Genomic DNA, 20,576 nt, shown 5'->3' with positions numbered 1-20,576 from the left:
ATAATGTCATCAGTGAGCTTTTCACCAGTGCCTTTATTTTGTTGAGATAATTTCCTGAAATTCCTAATTCGCTGTGTCTTTTTATAATGAAATACGTGTTGAAGTTTGTCAAATTATTTTTCTGCATCAGTTCAGTTGATCATTTGATTTTTGTTCTTCATTCTCTTTTTTTTTTTTTTTTAATATTTATTTGGTTGCACCAGGTCTTATTTATTTATTTATTTTTATATTTATTTTTGGCTGTGTTCGGTCTTCGTTTCTGTGCGAGGGTTTTCTCCAGTTGTGGCAAGCGGGGGCCACTCATCATCGCGGTGTGCGGGCCTCTTCACTATTGCGGACTCTCTTGTTGCGGAGCACAGGCTCCAGACGCGCAGGCTCAGTAGCTGTGGCTCATGGGCCCAGTTGCTCCGCGGCATGTGGGATCCTCCCAGACCACGGCTCGAACCCATGTCCCCTGCATTAGCAGGCAGATTCTCAACCACTGTGCCATCAGGGAAGCCCTGTTCTTCATTCTCTTAATGTGGTATATCATGTTAGCTTATTTCATATATTAAACCATCCTTGCATCCCTGGGATAAATCCCACTTGGTCATGGTTTATGATATTTTTAATGTGCTGTTGAATTTGATTTGCTTGTATTTTGTTGAGGATTTCTGCATCTATATTCAATCAAGAATATTGACCTGTAGTTTTCTTTTCCTGTGAACAACACAGGTTTGAACTGCATGGGTCCACTTATACACAGATTTTTTTTTCAGTAAATACACACAATACTAAACTATGTTGGTTGGTTGGTTGGTTGAATCTGCAGATGTAGAACCACAGAAGTGGAAGGCTGACTATGGGACCTGAACACATTTGTGCTTTGTTCCTATTCTCTTTCCCTGTTTTGTTCTTATTGCATGTTGCTTTTCACCTTTCCTTTTACTATGTAATATGCTGAGATTTCTAAGTACAGTTATGTTGGGTTCTTTGACTAAAAATCTATTTGCTGAATTTGAAAGTGCTCTGTAGAGTGTGGACTATCTGAACTATAAACAAATAAAGATATACTAGCATAAAATTCACAGAATTGTGACAATGTGTAACTAGTTTGTAGAAATCCTCTTCTGGAAACTCATGTTCCTTGTTAAACCCAAGAGTAAAAGAAAAAAAAAAAAAAAAAAAAAAAAAGCAGTGCTTTTTTAATCTCTTCTCTTAAGAAAGGCTGCCCATCATAATGATCTTAAGATCATGATTCTTGAACCAGACTGCTTAGGCTGAAATCCTGTCATTCCACTTACTAACTGTGAGATTGGACAATTACTTAAATTCTACATGTCTTACATTTATCATAAGGAAAATAAGGATAACATATATACCTTTTAGGATGTGTGCAAGAATGGAATGGGTTAACATTTGTAAATTGTTTAGTAAAATGCTATTTAAGTGTTTGATAATGGAAATGTTGATAATTATTTGGTGTGCGTGGCATTCTTTCAAAGACAAATTAGGGAAATGTAGCTATTAAGGAAAACATATTTACCCTAAATACCTTGCACTTCTTTTTGGTTAAAGCTTGCAACAACAAAAAGTGACTCAGACTCTCACTGGAATATTAATATATTTGTAATTACTGTAGCATTGCAGTGATGTGCCCTTTTTCATTCTTGACATTAGGTATTTGCTCCTTTATTTTTTCTTTATTAGTCTTATTAGGGGCTTAGAATTTTTGTTTTCAAATATAGGTATATACTTTTCTATTCCACTAATGTCTTCACTTATTTACTTCCTCTTACATTATTTTCTTCCTTTTATATTCTTTGAGCTTAATGTGGTGTTTATTTTTCCAAAATCATGAGATGGAAGCATAGCCTTTCTTTTAAATGATCTATGCCTTGTAGACTATATAGTTTCCTCTAAGTATGCCATTAGCTGTGTCCCAGACATTTTATGTCCTTTCAAACCATTATTCAAGTCAAAAATAGTTTCTAGTCTCCATTTTGTTAGGGTTTTTTTGACCTGTGAGTTATGTAAAAATATGTTTCTTCATTTTTCAAACGTATGGGGATTTTTCAGTTAATTTTTGTGATTTGTTTCTATCTTAATTTGTCTTGGTTAAAAAATATTTTCTGTATGATTTAATCTTATGAAACTTTTGAGACTTGTTTATGAACCTGCACATATATGGTCAATTTTTGTAAATGTTCCAGTGTACTTGAATATAATATGTATCTTGAAATTGTTGAGTTTGATATCCTCTGTTTCTTAAACAGATCAAGTTCATTAATTCTGTTTCATCTCCATCAATTTTGCTTTACACATTTTGAGGTTATGTTTTTGAATGTATAGAAATTTTAAATCGGCATATCTTCCTGGTAACTTGAATGCTTTATGTTATAAAGTACTCCCCTTTTATCACTGTGATGATTAGTTTTATGTCAACTTGCATAGGCTATAGTACCCACTTCTTCAATTAAACACTAATTTAGGTTGCAGTGAAGGTATTTTGTAGGTATGGCTAACATCTACAGTTAGCTTTGAGTAAAGGAGATTAAGCCTAATAACTTGAGTGGGCCTTATCCAATCAGTTGAAAGGTCTTAAGAGCAAAAACATAGGAGAAATTCTGCCTGTGAACTGCAACATGAGATTCTGTCAGAGATTTTCCAGTTTTCTGCCTCTCCCTCTGGATTTCAGACTTCCTAGTGCCCACAGTCATATCAAATAAACCCATACCCTGATATGTATCTATCTATCTGTAATCTAGTCATATCTATCTGAAGTATCTCCTACTTACTGGTTCTGTTTCTCTGGAGAATCCTGAGTGATACAGTATCTAATGATACTTTTTGCCTTAAAGTCTACACTAAATATTTACATAGCTATGCTACTTAATTTTATTTGTTTTCTGTGACGTATATTTTTATCATTTTACTGTTCAACCTTTCTGCATCCTTATACTTTGGATTTTTATATTTTAAATAACATACAAATATGATGTTTTTAAAAGCCCAGTCTGACAATCTTTGTAGTTTTAAATTGGAATGCTTAGTCAAGTTACATATAATGTATTTATTGATATACATGATTTTAAATCTACCATTGAACTATTTTCTTTGTGATAGCTCTGTTTAGCATCCTTTCTTTCTCTTTTTATGTCTTCTCTTGTATTGATTAAGATTTACTTATTAATCAGTTTTTCCATCTATTGGCTTATTGCTTATAATTGTAACAGCATTTATCTACTGATTACCCTAAAGATTATAGCAAACATCTGTAACTTTTCAAAACCCTTATAAATTAGTTCTCATTTATCATTCCAGAAAATGCAAGAATTTTAATAACATTTATATCTGTTCTCATATTCATGCTATTGTTGTGATATATTTTAATTCTATCTATCATGTATCTATCTAAATAAATAAGTAAAATTTTGCTGGTATTTTTGGCTTCCATATGGATAGGACAACATCATATTTTTTGTTTTCTCTCTTGGGCCTGATTTCAGCAGTTTTAGCCTCATGAACCATTCATTTTTATTTATATTTTTATCTGTTATTGAATTATAGTCAGTTTACAATGTTGTATTAATTTCTTCTGTACAGCAAAGTGATTCAGTTATATATATATATATATATATATATATATATATATATATATATATACACACACATTTTTTATATTCTTTTCCATTACGGTTTATCATAGGATATTGAATATAGTTCTCTGTGCTACACAGTAGGACCCTGTTGTTTATCCATTCTACATATAATAGCTTACATCTGCTAATCCCAACCTCCCACCCCATCCCTCCCCCAACCCACTCTCCCTTGGCAACCACAAGTCTGTTCTCTACGTCCGTGAGTCTGTTTCTGTTTTGTAGATAGGTTCATTTGTGTCATAGTTTATATTCCACACATAAGTTATATCATATAGTATTTTTCTTTCTCTTTCTGCCTTCACTTAGTATGATAATCTCTAGTTGCATCCATGTTGCTGCAGGTGGCATTATTTTGTTCTTTTTTATGGATGAGTAGTATTCCATTATATATGTACCACATCTTCTTTATCCATTCCTCTGTCAATGGACATTTAAGTTGTTTCCATGTCTTGGCTATTGTGAATAGTGCTTCTATGAACATAGGGGTGCATGTATCTTTTTGAATTAGAGTTTTGTCTGGATATATGCCCAGAAGTGGGATTACTGAATCATATGGTAATTCTATGTTTAGTCTTCTGAGGAACCTCCATACTGTTTTCCACAGTAGCTGTACCAACTTACATTCCCACCAACAGTGTAGGAGGATGAGTAATTCACTTTAAAGAAGTGTCGCCATTGTGTTCTCTTGGCTGTGTAATTTTAGCTTCAGTTTTCCTTATCTTTACTGTAAAGAGAAACTACTCTTGCAAAACTACATCTTTAAAAAAAAATTAAAAAACAAAACAAAACAAAACAAAAAACTACATCTTTAAAACAAAAAAGCCATAATGTAATAGGGAAGAATGGTGTGAAAACCATTCTATAATGTAGTCATTCCAATGTAATGTACCATTGAAATGTATTTTAAGTACTAACAAGCTGGATGACAACACTGCATTGTCTTTTAATGTACTGAACACTAACTCCTTCTTTTTTTTCCTTTTGACCGTCATAAGGAACAACATGGCTTCTTCTCTTGCTTCAGCTTCTTGTATGAGATTATAAGATCACATGATGCCTGTAAGTGACCACAGACCTGCAGAAACCCTGAAAACCTTTACCAAATTGCAGTCTTAATTGCATTTTGAAAGAACCATTTTCAAGGTGTTTTATCCTTTCTTTCAACCATGAACATATTCCAGAGTCTCCAAATGTGGACTGTTTCCTTATCAGTCCCTTAGAGATCAGATAAAGTAGAGATGCAGGAAAATCTTCCTTAAAAGCGACTCATTAGGAATACGAAGAAGAAGAAAGAACAGTATCATTGTGAATGCACATAAAAGACTGGGTAAGAAAAATGGAGCTAGGGGGTGAAGAGATGCTATGTTTCTAAATTCTTCATGTGCTTGCTTTTTTCTTTTTTCTTTTTTTTTCTATTTCAGACGCACTGACTCTGGGTACCAGAGATTTTCTTTCATGGCTACTGAAACAAGACACTAATATGTTCAAAGAACCCTGGGGGTTTAAAGAAAGCCAGTGACTGTAATAACTAAATGATGGTTTAGGACGTTAGCCATGATTAAATTCATTATTTTAATTCAAAGGTTCAAAAGTTCCCATAAAATAAAAATGTTCTTTCTGGTCACCTATTTTCATGGTTTTTGTTGTTTCAGGCCCTTCCTGAAAGGGTAGGTGTTCCAAGTAATAAATGTTTGCCAGGAGTATAAACTTTCAGTTTCTTCATGTGATGAGTAGTGAGGCTTTTGTGGTTTTATTTTTCATCAGATTACAAGAAAACAAAGTAGAAAATGAAACTATTCTAAAAGTGGAAGTCATTTCTTGCCGCCTATGAGGTGAGTTGTGGTCACTGGCTATGGCAACCTCTGTAATAAATAGATGATCTGAAACTACTCAAGAGACTGAGAAGTACCAGAGGAGCAGGCTATAAGAATGGCACCTGACAAATCATCTCCTGTGGAAAATTCTTGGAAGATCTTTGAAGAATACCACATAGATGAAGATGTGGGCTTTGCTCTGCCCAATCCACTGGTAAGCGAGGGCACTGAAATCTGGGCAAAAATATTTTCTTATCATGATTTACCTGGACAAGGTAACTTCTATTGAAAAAACGTGGTTCAGTAATTTCTACTGAACAAGTGGATAAAGCAGTACCAAAATTGGAGGCAGAGTTTGAATAAAGGGGTCTCAACTTCCTTAAAATTTTCTACCTAGAAACTTAGCCTTAGAGGCACTTCTTACTTATCTCACACAGGCACAGAGTGTGATGAGATAAGGAGACTACAGAAGTATTTTGGTTTAAGGCAATTGCATTTCAGAGGGTATTTTGAAAAAAAAAAATAAAGTAATAAATGACCCATGAGTCAAAGAACCCCCTTTCTCAGCTGATATACCTTAGATTGTACAAAGTATGTGTTCCTGCTTTGATAATGTTTTTGAGGTGGGGCACCAAGCAACTTTGTGTTGTATTAATATTGCTCGGTGTTTACTGGGCCTAAGATTCAGGCTTAGAGAGAATTAGAGCTACCTTTTTATTTCCACAAGTTTTGCCTACAAAGGGCAAGGCATTAGAGTGAATGTGTGCCTTAAAACTACATTTTCCTAAGTTATCTTCCCAAGAGCGTCATGAAAAGCATCTTATCATTAATATTGTAATCATCAAACACTTACATCGCATTTTTTAAGCAAATTTACAAATGTTAACTTACTCCATCTTTACAATCATCCTGAAAGGTATGTATATTATTAATCTTGTTTCCCTGATGAGAAATGTAGAATGCAGAATTTAAGTAATTATCCAAACTCACACAGCTAGTAATAGCAGAGATAGGATGTGAGCCTAATCAGTCTGGTTCCAGAGTCTGTGATTTCTTTTTTTTTTTTTTTAATATCTTTATTGGAGTATAATTGCTTTACAATGGTGTGTTAGTTGCTGCTGTATAACAAAGTGAATCAGCTATGCGTATACATATATCCCCATATCTCCTCCCTCTTGCGTCTCCCTCCCACCCTCCCTATCCCACCCCTCTAGGTGGTCACAGGTGATCTCCCTGTGCTATGCAGCTGCTTCCCACTAGCTATCTAGTTTACATTTGATAGTGTATATATATCCATGCCACTCTCTCACTTCGTCCCAGCTTACCCTTCCCCCTCCCCGTCCTCAAGTCCATTCTCTAGTAGGTCTGCGTCTTTATTCCTATCCTGCTCCTAGGTTCTTCAGAACCTTTTTTTTTTTTTTTTTTAGATTCCATATATATGTGTTAGCATATGGTATTTGTTTTTCTCTTTCTGACTTACTTCGCTCTGTATGACAGCAGAGTCTGTGCTCTTAAAACCGTTATCAGTTATGCTACACAGCCTCACTCAAGAGAAGGAGAGATCACAAGGCATTTTTTGGTTGGTTTTTTTCCCTACTCTTGGGTTTAACAAGGTACATGAGATTCCAGGAGAGGATTTCTAGGAACCAGTTACATGTTGTGACAATGCTGTATACCAGAATGTCTCATTTGTTTGTGGCTCAAATGGATAAGAGTGCACACTCTAGAGAGAACCTTTAAAGGCAGCGTATATATAATTTAGTCAGAGGTTCCAATCTAACTGTACTTAGAAATCACATCCTGTAACTACCTTGGGTAATTCAGGCAAATCTCAAACAATTTTTTTTCCCAGTCTAATCTTCCTCTTCACATAATTAAGTTAATTGAAGAAAATGAAGTATGTTTTAATTTTTTTGCTAAAAGCACTGGTTTACTTTATATTTGCAAATCAATAAATATTCAGACTTACTTCCCCTTCATACAATCACACAAATGCCAAAGTGCCAGGATTGGATGTTTCAAGGATGTATTTATCAATGGTACCAAAAAAAAACTTTTTCAGAAACTGCAAAGCCTCATATCAAATTTATTCTTTTTTTTTTTCTAAAAAGTTGGTTCTTTTAGAAAATAAAAAAATCACAGTAATTATGTAGACCTCTAAAACAGATTCCAAGGGTTAAAGCAAAACCTGAAACCTAAAGTAAAACAAAACTCTTCCTGAGCTCCTTAAAAAAATAATGCTGCTACTTGAGATGCTTAGGAAGTTAGATTCAATATCCTGAAACAGGATGAAAAAAAAAAAAAGGTTACTTTTATTTCCTCACTGAAGATCTTTCCTGGACATTATGTATTCAAAAATGTCTATTTCATCTCTTATAATCTATCAGCTTCCTATTCTAAAGGAAAATAATATGTCTTCTGATTCCATGTAGAAGCAAAATACATTCTCTAATCTAGCGGGAGTTGAATGGCCCTCTGTGTTACTCTTTATTAATTTATTTTCTATCATTTAGGCATCCTCTGAACCAGAAGGATATTACTGATTGAATTTTACATGTGTTGAAAGTTCTGTCCAATAAGACACTAATCTTGACACATAATAGAGTATCTCTGTTATTTTGGGGAAATAGAAATAATCAAAAAGTCGGGCATGCTACACAGTGAAATACACAACAAAGAAAATGTATATGTATTACTAAAAACACCAGAACACAGTATTTGTATGGTTAGGGAGAAAAATTCAGAGCAAACAAGAAAGGTGACTATCTAGTGAATATACTGCCTGGATCTTTCATTCCTAAAAATCTGCCCTGACAGGTTAAGTCTGGCCAATTATCTGCAGCCCCTGAACATGTTTGAAGTTTGTTACATTTGTCTTCATGTTTTATTGCTTCTTTATAATATTAACTTGTTTTTTTTTTTTTAATTATTTATTTTTTTATTTTTTATTTATGGCTGTGTTGGGTCTTCATTTCTGTGCGAGGGCTTTCTCTAGTTGCGGCAAGCGGGGGCCGCTCTTCATCACGGTGCGCGGGCCTCTCACTATCGCGGCCTCTCTTGTTGCGGAGCACAGGCTCCAGACGCGCAGGCTCAGTAGTTGTGGCTCACGGGCCTAGTTGCTCTGCGGCATGTGGGATCTTCCCAGACCAGGGCTCGAACCCGTGTCCCCTGCATTGGCAGGCAGATTCTCAACCACTGCGCCACCAGGGAAGCCCTATTAACTTGGTTTTGAAGCTTAAAGCCTCACTCACCTTGGTTTCAGGTAAACTCTTGATGTGTCCTCCATCCCCATAGTTCAGTATTGGTGCTACTAAGAGCATGTCTGGAAGCAGCTTAATGAAGAAGGCCTAGGGGAGTTGTTCAGGGATCTGAATCTCATTTCAGGGTGTGGCCTAGGCCTTTGGTTTTTATGTTTTCCCTTGAGATGTGATTATAAATATAAGATCCAGGGAGACACGTGTTAAAAAACAAAACCCAACTGAGTAAATTTTAAAGATGCCATTGGCTTCCTTCAGGGATTCATGAATCAGGCAGCATCTCAACCAGCAGAAAGAAAGGGGGTCTCAGGAGCTGTACAAAAATGAAAGACTTCTCTAGGCAGAGGAGAGCAGGAACAAGGAAGTTATACCAGCAAAAAGTGGATTGGAGTGTCAAGGTCAAGTTCCTTTAGGGAATGGCAGCGGCCTATGTGCAGATGACCTCACTACTTGTCGGCCAGGTAATTCTGGATTGACTGTTTTAGGATTCCATTTTGGGAGAGGCAGAAACTGTAATAAGTATTGTCTTGAGTTGGTGACATGGGACTTAAGTTACTCCATTTTGGGCCTGTTGTCTTGTTTTTAACACTCTTTTATTTGGATTTCATTTTTACTTACTGGGCAAAAAAATTAGCCTGTAGTACCAAAGGAAGCAATCAACATGTATCTATACAGCACCTCGTACATGTCCAGTACTGTGCTAAGAAAAATAGGATTAAAAGCATGATAAAATCCTTGCCATCAGGTAGTGAGATGTAAAAAGAGCAAGGTTTTTTAAAAGCTGGAAACCCTCATGTTTGAGTCACAATAAACCGTACGTACAAAACAAGTTACCAAAACTGCCCAACACTTGCTTTTCTTATTTATGACATGGAGATAACAATCAACTTTTGGGGCCATTATTATAATTAAATGAGAAATTACTGAGTAAAACTGCCTAGTCTCCTACTGACATTTAATAAATCTCATTTCTCTTCCATTCAAAAGACCTTAAAATCTAGCTGAGGAGAGAAAAAATAATAGCAGATAGCAATAAATTACTTAATGTGAAAAGGTATAATCCATAGGATTCCTCACTGGAGGTATAAGAATAGAATGGAATAGTCAGGAAGATTTCAGTGAAACTTTTGAAGTGACCTTTGAAAAGGAAGCAGATGAGAGGAAGAAGAAGAGCACAGAGAAGGTCCTGTGCCCTAAGTGTGCAGATGACAATGCATGGGCTGGTGTCACTCGACAGGTAAGAGAGTGTCAGCATTGCACAGCACTGAGAAGGAGGCAAGACGGACCATCAGCGGAGGCAAAACTATTTTATAATACCTTCCACTAGTAAATCAAAGTCCTATTTCTTCTTTTCAAGGAGGAGCTACCTCACCCTTATGATGCCTGGATTTCCATTGCTAAAAATCTGCCTGAACTGATTAAGAATGGCCAACTACGTGCAGAAGTTGAGAAGGTTTGAAAAAATATGACATGTTTTCTGTTTTAGCGTCTTCAAAGTGTTAACTTGGTTTTGCAGCTATCACAACATGCATTTTGAGTTGGGCCAACCTCTCTGTTTATTCTCAGTTAACAACCTTCAGCATTGACGGCCTCCAAGGACACAAGTCACAGCGCCTTGCACATCTGGTTCTGGGGTATATCACCATGGCGTACGTGTGGGGTGAAGGTGATGGAGATGTCCGGAAGGTTTGGAGATTTTCTCGTATTTCTTAGGCTAACACGACAGATTTATATCCAGTTTACAGTTAATGTAAACAATTCTAAAAGTATTGTAACTGCATTTTGTGAAGCTTGGGAAACAGAATGAGTACCTTGCACAGAGGAGTTGCCTAACGAATATTTGTGGGATGGATGGATGCATGAGCGAATGGCTGCGAATGGTTCACAGGGCATTAGAAAATCAAGATACAGCCTTTGTTTCCTCTCGCCCTCTTACTGCTTTGTTCTGTCTATGCCCAGATTATGTCTGCATCGTCACAAATCTAAAACATAAGGATTTAACAAGTACTGGGATTAAGTTACGAAATGAGGAAGAGAAAATGACATTTGTTTGGTTTCACAGTGCCGTTAGGTGTAACAGTTAATTTTTTGACAGCCAGAAAGCAGAAGAAAAGGTGAGACATTTCAAATGTGAACACTAAATATCGTGTTTTAATTAGGTCTTGCCAAGCAATATTGCTGTTCCTTACTGCAAGGTATCTGAGAAGCTAGGACTGCCCCCTATCCTGGTTTATGCAGATTGTGTCTTGGCAAACTGGAAGAAAAAGGATCCCAGTGGGTATGTAAACAGTGATTACAACAGGAATGAAAGGCGTGCACACTATTTGAATCAAGGGGAGTTAGTCATTGGTTTAATCTTTGGCAGCGGGGCTTTCTTTTCTGCTGTTAAGGTGTAAAATGCATATGCATGTGAGAGAGAGGTGTCTAATTAGCATACAGTGAAATGCACACATCTTAAGTGTTCAGTTTGATTAATTTGACTGGCTGTATAGATGGCAATGTCTGGGCTTTCAAAGCAGCCTGCTTGAAACTAGGCACTTCCTAAGCACTGAGTGATGGAACCTGCTGCAATTAAGGGTCAGAGGCTCTCGGTGTGTATCTGCAGAGGAGTATTCTAGATGTGGGAATACCACAAAATGAAATGATTTGATCTAGAAAACTTTCTTACGAGTAACAACTAGTTTTGACTCTCCACGTGTGCTCCTTGCATATTTAATTTTTTATTTCACTTATAAAAGTCCTAAGTTAGGCGTTTGTGATGCCTACTTGATAAATATCAGAAAACATATTTTTTCTATATTTTATCTATTGTTTTTACCTTTGCTAGATCAGTGGTATTAAATGGAATAACAATAACTCAAAAGCATTTAATTTTTACACTGGTTTCCTTTCTCTCTTCCAATTGATCCGCTGCTTCATGGCTGCTTTCCTAAGGCCCATGACTTATGAGTGAGTATTCGATCTTTTTTATTCTAAGAATTATTTGTTATTCAGAGTAAACATAGGTGTATCAATACCCTCCAAATGCGTTCTTTTGAAACACCAATTGATTTTAGGCAAAAAGTAATTCAAATAATTATTGAAAGAGCAAGTAGTTCTGGTCCTTAATTATATCTATGACTGTGATTAGACTGTGTCTGTTTGATATTATAGCTATTGATATATATACTTGCATATGCAGATGATGATACCCCACTTAAGGATGGTTTGACTTAGGATTTTTTTGACTTTAATATGATGCAAAAGCAGTACACATTCACTAGAAACCGTACTTTTTTGAATTTTGATCTTTTTTTTTTTTTAAATTATTTATTTATTTATTTATGGCTGTGCTGGGTCTTCGTTTCTGCGCGAGGGCTTCCTCTAGCTGCGGCGAGCGGGGGCCACTCTTCATCGCGGTGCGCGGGCCTCTCACTGTCGCGGCCTCTCTTGTTGCGGAGCACAGGCTCCAGACGCGCAGGCTCAGTAGTTGTGGCTCACGGGCCCAGTTGCTCCGCGGCATGTGGGATCCTCCCGTACCAGGTCTCAAACCCGTGTGCCCTGCATTGGCAGGCAGACTCTCAACCACTGCGCCACCAGGGAAGCCTGAATTTTGATCTTTTCCCGAGATAGATACGCAGTACATAGTCTCTTGTGATGCTGGGCAATGGTCAGGGCTCGCCAGCAGCCCTGCGATCACAAGGGTAAACAACTGATACAATTACAACCATTCTGCACCCAGACAACCATTCTGTTTTTCACTTTCATTAGCGTATTTAGTAAATTATGTGAGATATTCCACACTTTATTCTAAAATAGGTTTTGTGTTAGATGACTTTGCCCAACTGTAGGCTAACGTAAGTGTGCTGAGCACATTTAAGGTGGGCTAGGCTAAGCTATGATGTTTGGTAGGTTAGGTGTACTAAATGAATTTTCAACTGAAAATATTTTCACCTTAAGATGGGTTTATTGAGATGTAACACCATCATAAGTTGAGGAAGATCTGTCAATAAATTTAATTAATATGCATATATACAAAATGCACATACACCTATGTATCTATGACTCAATGACCTCAGAGGCCAGAAATATAAATCTATTCTTTTTGACCCAGTTCTTACTATTTTTGGCCTGTGTACTAAATAGAGGCTAAGAGCTAAGGAAACAAAAGTCAGTACCATCGGAATAAGCCTGCCCTGATGAACCTGGGCTAATGTGGAGGAAAGAAGATATATGAAAATTATGTAAATTACTATATGATTAAGAGAAGGATTAAGAAAGTAAAGTGCTAAGAGTTCTAACCGAACAAAAGGCATGAGGGAAGAATCCTTATAGCAAGTTATTGAAGCTGAGTCCTGAAGAGTGACTAGGCATCAGTTAGAAGAAGGAAAAGCTGAGCATGTTCACAGTGGAGAAAACAGCAAGAGTGAGGGCTTTGAAGTGACAAAAATCCTGGTGCATTTCAGAACCGAAAATTCTAGTGTCGCTGATAAGTAATGAATGACGAAAGTAACAGTACAGGAAACGGATGAAAAAATAAACTTAAAAATATTATGTAGGACTTTTGGCTCTGATATGGGGTTTAAACAGTATCTTAAATGGGAAGTTATGGAAGGTTTTCGAATGGGAGAATGATATCAACAGTCCCATTTGACAGATGAGAACACTGAGGCTGAAACTGATGAAATAATCTTATTCAAGGTCACACAGCAAGTAAGGAAGTGGTGGATTGAGACCATAAATGTAACTGCCATGAAACTCAGAGATATACAGATACTGAGACCACGTTTGCATCAATGCAAAACTTCAGTGTAAAAGAAAATAGGGGGTAATCAGTGATTTGAATTTCCCAGTCAATTCCTTTGTTAGGCAGATAAATCACTGAGAAATTGAATCAGGCTCACAGATAAAAATATGGATATGAATACATTTATTTAAGCCAAAATTCTACTTTTAAAAACCATACCTCACAGATATGTCTATAAACATTGAGCTTATATATATATATGTATGTGTGCATATATATACAGTAATACATGTGCATGTGAAAAATTGATGGGATAGTAGAGAAAGAACTAGTCTTGAAGTTTTTAGTTTCAAGTTCTAGAAAGGAATTTCAAGTCTCAGCTTAATCTACTGTTAATTATATGACCTTAGACAATAGACCTAACACCACTACTCCTAACTACATAATGGATATGGTAAAACCTGCCATACTTACTTCACAAGATTATTTTGAAAATGTAGGATAAATAAAAAGACTTGAAAACTAATAAATATTCGACAAATATATCAATATTTTTGTTAAATTCTTTTTTTCTTCTTTTCAGTTTTTATGTTTTATATTTTTCTAAATTCTTGACTTCCTGGATTACTTTTCTTAGGAACATGGACATCCTATTCTCGTTCCCTGGCGGGGACTGTGGTAAAGGGTTCTTCCTGGTCTCTCTGGTGGTGGAAACAGCAGCTGCTTCTGCAATCAAAGTATGTCAGTCCATCCTGGAAAATGTGTATCTTGATTCACATAAGCAGAGCAATCACTTAGTAGCTGAACTATATTCTGCATGAAATAACTTTATCCTGACTGAATAGAGCATTTGATGACTGAATTGGAAACTAGGGATCATCTGGAAGAAATAAATATTTTATTTGTTTTTGTGTATTACCTAAAAGATAAAATGTAGGAGCCATATATTTAGAATAAAATTTGAAACCCCAGTAAGAGAGAAGTAGTTTCAATGCAACTTGGCATTGGAACTCTATCACACAGTGACATAAATATAATGGTTTTGTCCCTCAGAAATAGAAATATATAGAATTATATAAACTTATCTCTAAGTGATAAGTGAATAAAGACAAATCCAAGCTTAATTAAATATATGGAAATTAGTCAAACAATCAGAGGGTACTCAGCCCAAGAAAGAAATGGAAATATGAAATTTAATTGAGGGATTAAGATTTAGGAGAATTTTATTCTATGCCAATATTTAGTGTTAGGAAATCTTAAGTATTTGTTTTCTTTTTTTTTTTTTTTAAAGGTGATCCCCATTATATTTAATGCAATACAATGTGAAGACCCAGATACTTTGCAAAAGGCATTGCTTGATATAACTTCTTGTCTGCACAAAGCCCTTGAAATGTTTCACCAAATTCATGGCAAGTATTGTATGCCTTACAACATGCCAGGCCACTGTCAAATGTTTCTAGTTATCTAAGATGTAAGTTGTAGAGAAAACAGAAGCAAAACCAACTCTCACGTAGTGGGTGTGTTTGCGCTTTATTTTATCTCACTAAATCATTATACTTTCCGTATGGCAGGTTTTATTATGTCCATTTTACATATAAGGGAATCTAAATTTGGAGGGATAAGATAAATGACCCAAGATTACATAAGTAGTAAATAGTGAAGCCAGAATTCCAAGCTAGGGCTATTTACCTCTAAGGAACATCCTTGTCTCCCACTAAAAACCGTGGAGAAACTTACCGAAAGTACAGGATGTTTTAAGTTCTGAAAAACTTAGCTTTTGCTTGATAGGAACCGTCTGCGAATTCTGCTTTTTCACAAGCTAACTAAAAAAGGAAAAAATAAGAAAAATAGAAAAGCCATTGAGCTCGAAAGTTATTGCAAATTAACAGCTAAAAACCAACAATAACCAAAAGAGTACAGAAACAAGGATTTGCAAAAGGAAATGTGCCCTACTGGGTTGCTCCAACAAATATGTGACTGTGTATCACTGAGCTTTGGCAAGAAGATTGACCTTCAAACCAAAGACATTAGCAACCTTTGGGGAGGGACACCCGTGGTCCACTGGGGCTCCTGGAGGTTTTGTTTTCAGTTTTCTTTTTGTTTCGGCTTGTTGTTTTCTTTATGTAAGTAATTTATCTGTTGTATCAGTAAACACATGAAGTAGTCTTAAGTAAATATTGGCAGCTTAATTGGTCTCCTGAAGATGAGTGGTGGGCGGGCCCAGGCTCTTTGTCACAAGCTGTGTGTTAGCCCCAAGGTAGACCCCGTTCAGTGGACACAGGTGATGAGAATGGGCAGGTGAGGGAGAGCTTGTCCTCAGGGAATTTCTCTGCACAGGCTGACCTAACGCCTTTCTCGTATCCTATGCTGAAATCCATGATCAGTTGTTTATAACACCTTGATTTTTCCCAATCTAGCTGATGCTACTTAATTAAACATATCTCATCTTTTTTTCAGAATATGTGGACCCAGACCTATTTTTCAATGTTCTTCGCATATACTTATCTGGGTATGTAGCCTCATGCTTGAATCTGTTTTCTCTTAGACAATTAACATAAAGAAGACAACGTTTCCACTGATGGTCCCTACTAACAATCCAGTTTCAGAAACAATTTATATCCTAACATACACATGGTAAGAAACAATAAGACTATTCGCTGGGTTATTACTTGGCCAGGCATACGCTGGAATATGGACCCGAAAGCTAGTCATTTTAAGGAGAGTGGAATAATCTTTGGTAGTGCAAAGGTAAGGTTTCACGCATAGAATACTTATGCCAGATTTGCTCAGAACTGTATTATTTATTATTCTCATGCATGAACATGAGTAGAAGGGAGAATGTGGAAGAAGGATAATGAAATCTATCTCATTTCACCTTCCATTCATCCTCTGTTGCAAGATTTGACATATGAAAATTTGGCAATTCATAAAATAACAATTATTCTTTCCTTCCTGGTTTAGCTGGAAAGGCAACCCTTTACTGTCAGAGGGTCTGCTGTATGAAGGTGTCTGGGACACCCCAAAGAAGTTTGCCGGGGGCAGTGCAGCCCAAAGCAGCATCTTTCAGTGCTTTGATATTCTGCTGGGCGTTCAGCATACTGTTGGTGGAGGTGAGTGGCAAATGACAAATAATCATCATCTCTTATGCTAATAGAATAGTATCTAAAAAGTACTTTCCCATCAGCATCTTATCTGATGCTTTTAGGAGAATAGTAGAGACTTTATTGCAATTATCTCATTTCACAGATGAAGAAGCAGAAACTTAAAGAGCATAATAGACAGGCTCCCTGTTAACCAGCTAGAAAGCAGTGAAGCCAGAATTTAGACCAAGTTCAACACTGTCGTGATCTTGACCTTTGAACATGTCTATGAGGTCTGATTGACTGTGGTGAAGCCAATATCACATGTTCTGAAAATGTAAGACCAGATTCAGAAAAAGAAAGTCTCCTGCAGATGAGATAAGACCATGAGTTGAAACTGGGGAGTGGAGAGGCTTGGCACTGTCTAGTTCTGCCATCCTACTGCCTTGGGGGTCCCGGGGCAATGCCTGCACCAAAGTTTAAAGATGAGCCACACTCATTATATTCCTTCTAGAGGATTAAGGGGGCTTAGTGGAAGAAGCTCCAGGAAGAACTTCTTTCTACTTTTCTTTGTCTTCCTAAACTTCTATTGAATAGTCAAAGGGGAAGGCTTTGGGCTGCATGATAATAAGCTTTTTCCTGAGCTCATTCGCTTATTTAAAAATGATCCCTTATATTCTCTTGGATTCAGCATCATGATCTGTCAGGTATAGTACATATACTCTGTCCTTCTTAGAAGGATCAAATCCAGTAGGAAAGTGAGAAAGGAAGCAAAACAAAAATATGAGTTTAGTTCATGTGGTTTTCAGAATTAAGTATATTTTACAATAATTACCATTACTAGTAGCAAGCCTAGTAATATGCTAACAAGATGGTCGTAAATTCATGGCCACCCACTCCAACCTCACTCTGCCCTTCTTCCCTGGATTGGAGAATGCTTTGACCTCCTTACTAATCCGTCTTTGTCTTTAGTTCCTTCAGACTCTGCTGCTAAATTCCTCCAGGAAATGAGAACATATATGCCATCAGCTCACCAGAACTTTCTTCGCTCGTTAGAGTCAGGCCCCTCGGTCCGTAAGTTTGTCCTTTCAAAAGGTGATGCCACCCTGCAGGAAATTTATAATGAATGTGTGCAAGCCATGGTCTCTCTGAGAGACTACCATTTGCAAATAGTAGTTAAGTACATTGTGATTCCTGCAAGCCGGCCATCCAAGAAAAAACAAACCTCGAAAGAGCCTTCAGAACCAGAAAGTAAAGGAACTGGAGGCACCGATATCATGGGTTTTCTAAAGACTGTAAGAAGAAAAACTGTGAAGTCCCTGTTGAAGGAAGATTAAGGTCATCCAAGAAAGTGCTTGTATTGCTACCACATGTGGTAATGTCACTGCCCATTATATCAGAAATAGCGTTAACATTCATAACTTGAGGAGAGGAAAGTAAAACTAATGTCCATAAAAAAAAACCTGCACATGGATGTTTATAGCAGCTTGATTCATAATTGCCAAAACTTGGAAGCATGAAATAAACCGAGGTACACATCCTTACAGTAGAATATTATTCAGGGCTAAAAAGAAATGAGTGATCAAGCCATGAAAAGACCTGCAGAAACATGACATGCATGTTATTAAGTGAAAGATGTCACTCTGAAAAGGCTACAGACTGCGTGATTCCAACTATGTGACATTCTGGAAAAAGGTAAAACCATGGAGGCAGGAAAAAGATCAGTGATTGCCAGGGGTTAGGGCAGAGGGTGCGATGAACAGGAGAAGCACAGAGGATGTTTAGGGCAGTGAAATTATTCTGTATGATAGTATAATGGTGGATACATGCCATTCATTTCCCAAAACCCATAGAATGTACACCACCAGAAGTGGACCTTAATGTAAATTGTGAACTTTGGATGCTCATAATGTGTCAATGTAGGTTTATCAATTGTAACAAGGGTACCATTCTGGTGTGCAGAGATGTGTGTGTGTTGGGTAGAAGATACATGGGGACTCTGTACTTTCTGTTCAATTTTGCTATGGACCTAAAACTGCTCTAAAAAAATAAAGTCTGTTAAAAAGAAAACTGCTCTGCGTCCTTCAATAATTCACTTACCTCTCTCGTCTGTTTTCACACGTCTAAAAATAATCAGAGATAAATAGATTAAGGTGCTTTCCAGCTATGATTCAATCCTGTATGTGATCTGCAAATTCATAGAAAAAAATCAATTGATAGGCTACGTTAATCTATGGAGATTTTAAACAACATGTGTTCAAAAGTAGAATAGCTCTTCTATTTCTTCCAGATCATAAAGACAATGATTTTGATGTAACAGTCATTTTATATATCTATAATTTTTCAAAGTTTACAACGGGTTTTCCCTCAATGGCATTTTTTTCCTGTCTATAATGCTGTTGGTAAGTCAGAATAGGAATTATGTTTCTTATTTTTTGCTGGTGGTTTTCTAACATGGTGGAGGCACGGTGAATGAGTAAAGGGCAACACCAGGAAAACTTGTCCTTTGAAGAGAGTGTCGTTTGAAGAGTACACATAACAGGCTGTCTAATTCTCCAAGGACAGTCAAAGCCTCATGGACCCTGGGAAGATCTCCAATGATCATGCCAAAACAACCACTTCCCACCCATATCTATTAGAGACCCACTAGTTTAGGCCATTACCCAAACCACCTGAAGGTAGGGAATTCTCTCTCAATTCTGTCCCCACAGATTTTTTATTCTCTTTTAGTACATGTCGCTTTTCTCTTATGTAATGATCATGGCTGTGTGTATGTGTGTGTGTGTGTGTGTGTGTGTGTGTGTGTGTATCTTATTTCACTTGCTAATTTGTCAGTTCCCTGTAGAAAAGATCCATGGCTTTCTCATTTTTACATTACAGCACTTAGCAGTGTACTTAAAATATCACCTGTTAAGAGAAGAAATACATTTGACCCTTGAACAACTTGGGGTTTAGGGACACCAACCTTCTCCACAGTGAAAAATCCGCATATAAATTTTGATCAGGCCTCTGTATATGTGGTTCCTCAGTATTTGAAATTTGCATCCTGGGATTCAACCCTAACCCTAACCCTAATCCTAACCCTAACTGCGGAACACTGTAGCACTGCAGTATTTAATATGGAAAAAAATCCACGTGTAAGTGGACCCATGCAGTCTAAACCCATGTTGTTCAAGGATCATTTGTAGATGAATACTGCGTTGACTCAAGTACTGTTTCATTAACCAGGTTAGACCTAACCCTGTAAGCACCAGAATCTCTGCTCTAATGACTCATTTGTTCAATAACCATTTAATAAGCAAACCTAGGATGCTACCCCCTGAGCTAGATAGTAGGAAGATTAAGGGCACCAACCCTACCTTCAAGGAGCTCACTAGTGGAGAAATGGACAAATGGATTGTTTCAGCACAATGAAATAAGGGCTATATAAACATAAGCAGACAGTTTAGAAGTATAGAGTCCCCAACCCAGACTAGAGGGCAGCAGAGGGGGTGGGGCTTTCCAGGGACAAAACAGGGAAGGGGAGGGTACTGAAAAAAGTACGCGGTAAGAATAGATTTTCCTAGATGAGGCAATACATGAGATGAGTTTTAAAGGGTGATTAGTGTACAATATGCAAACCAAAGGCTAGAAAATTCCAGGAAGAGAAAGAAGGGTGTTCAAAGACTAGCAGCATAACAAGGTCTATTGAGGAAGTACACACAGCTCAATATGGCTGAAACATTAAAGAATAAAAAGGGCCATGCAATAAAGGAGTTTCAATTTATCCTGAAAACAGAGGGAATGTTTTTAAGCAGAGAAATGACTTTATTATATTCATATATTTGAATCATATTTAAATGAAGCATTGCCCATTGTAAAGAAATATGCATTGAAATGACTCTGGTAGTATTTGGGGGAAAAAAGAGTAGGGGTGGGATAAAATGGGGAGTGATAATGAAGGCAGGGGGATGAGTTTGGAGGTTGTAAAAGGAATCCAAGCCTGCAACGATGGAAAAGTATCATGGGCTTAGATTTGAGGCAAAGAGATCAGTTAAGCATTGGAATATATACTCTTC

The 20,576-nt window shown here is 37.0% G+C and overlaps 1 protein-coding gene across 1 annotated transcript; it reads left to right on the top strand.

Annotated features, from left to right (window-relative positions):
- The first annotated feature begins 5,433 nt into the window (after window positions 1-5,433).
- IDO1 (indoleamine 2,3-dioxygenase 1) lies at window positions 5,434-18,588 on the top strand. The gene is made up of 10 exons (XM_059909332.1): window positions 5,434-5,669; window positions 10,070-10,165; window positions 10,279-10,398; window positions 10,872-10,990; window positions 11,647-11,661; window positions 14,076-14,175; window positions 14,730-14,847; window positions 15,896-15,947; window positions 16,400-16,548; window positions 17,491-18,588. Exons 1-10 carry the CDS (start codon window positions 5,571-5,573, stop codon window positions 17,853-17,855), a joined length of 1,233 nt encoding a protein of 410 aa, XP_059765315.1. The 5' UTR covers window positions 5,434-5,570; the 3' UTR covers window positions 17,856-18,588.
- The last annotated feature ends 1,988 nt before the right edge of the window (window positions 18,589-20,576 follow it).

This window comes from Balaenoptera ricei, chromosome 21 (genome assembly GCF_028023285.1).
Source record: "Balaenoptera ricei isolate mBalRic1 chromosome 21, mBalRic1.hap2, whole genome shotgun sequence".
NCBI classification, from domain to species: domain Eukaryota; kingdom Metazoa; phylum Chordata; class Mammalia; order Artiodactyla; family Balaenopteridae; genus Balaenoptera; species Balaenoptera ricei.
Note: the sequence above shows the minus strand (reverse complement) of the source record. Positions and strands in the feature narration are given on the sequence as shown.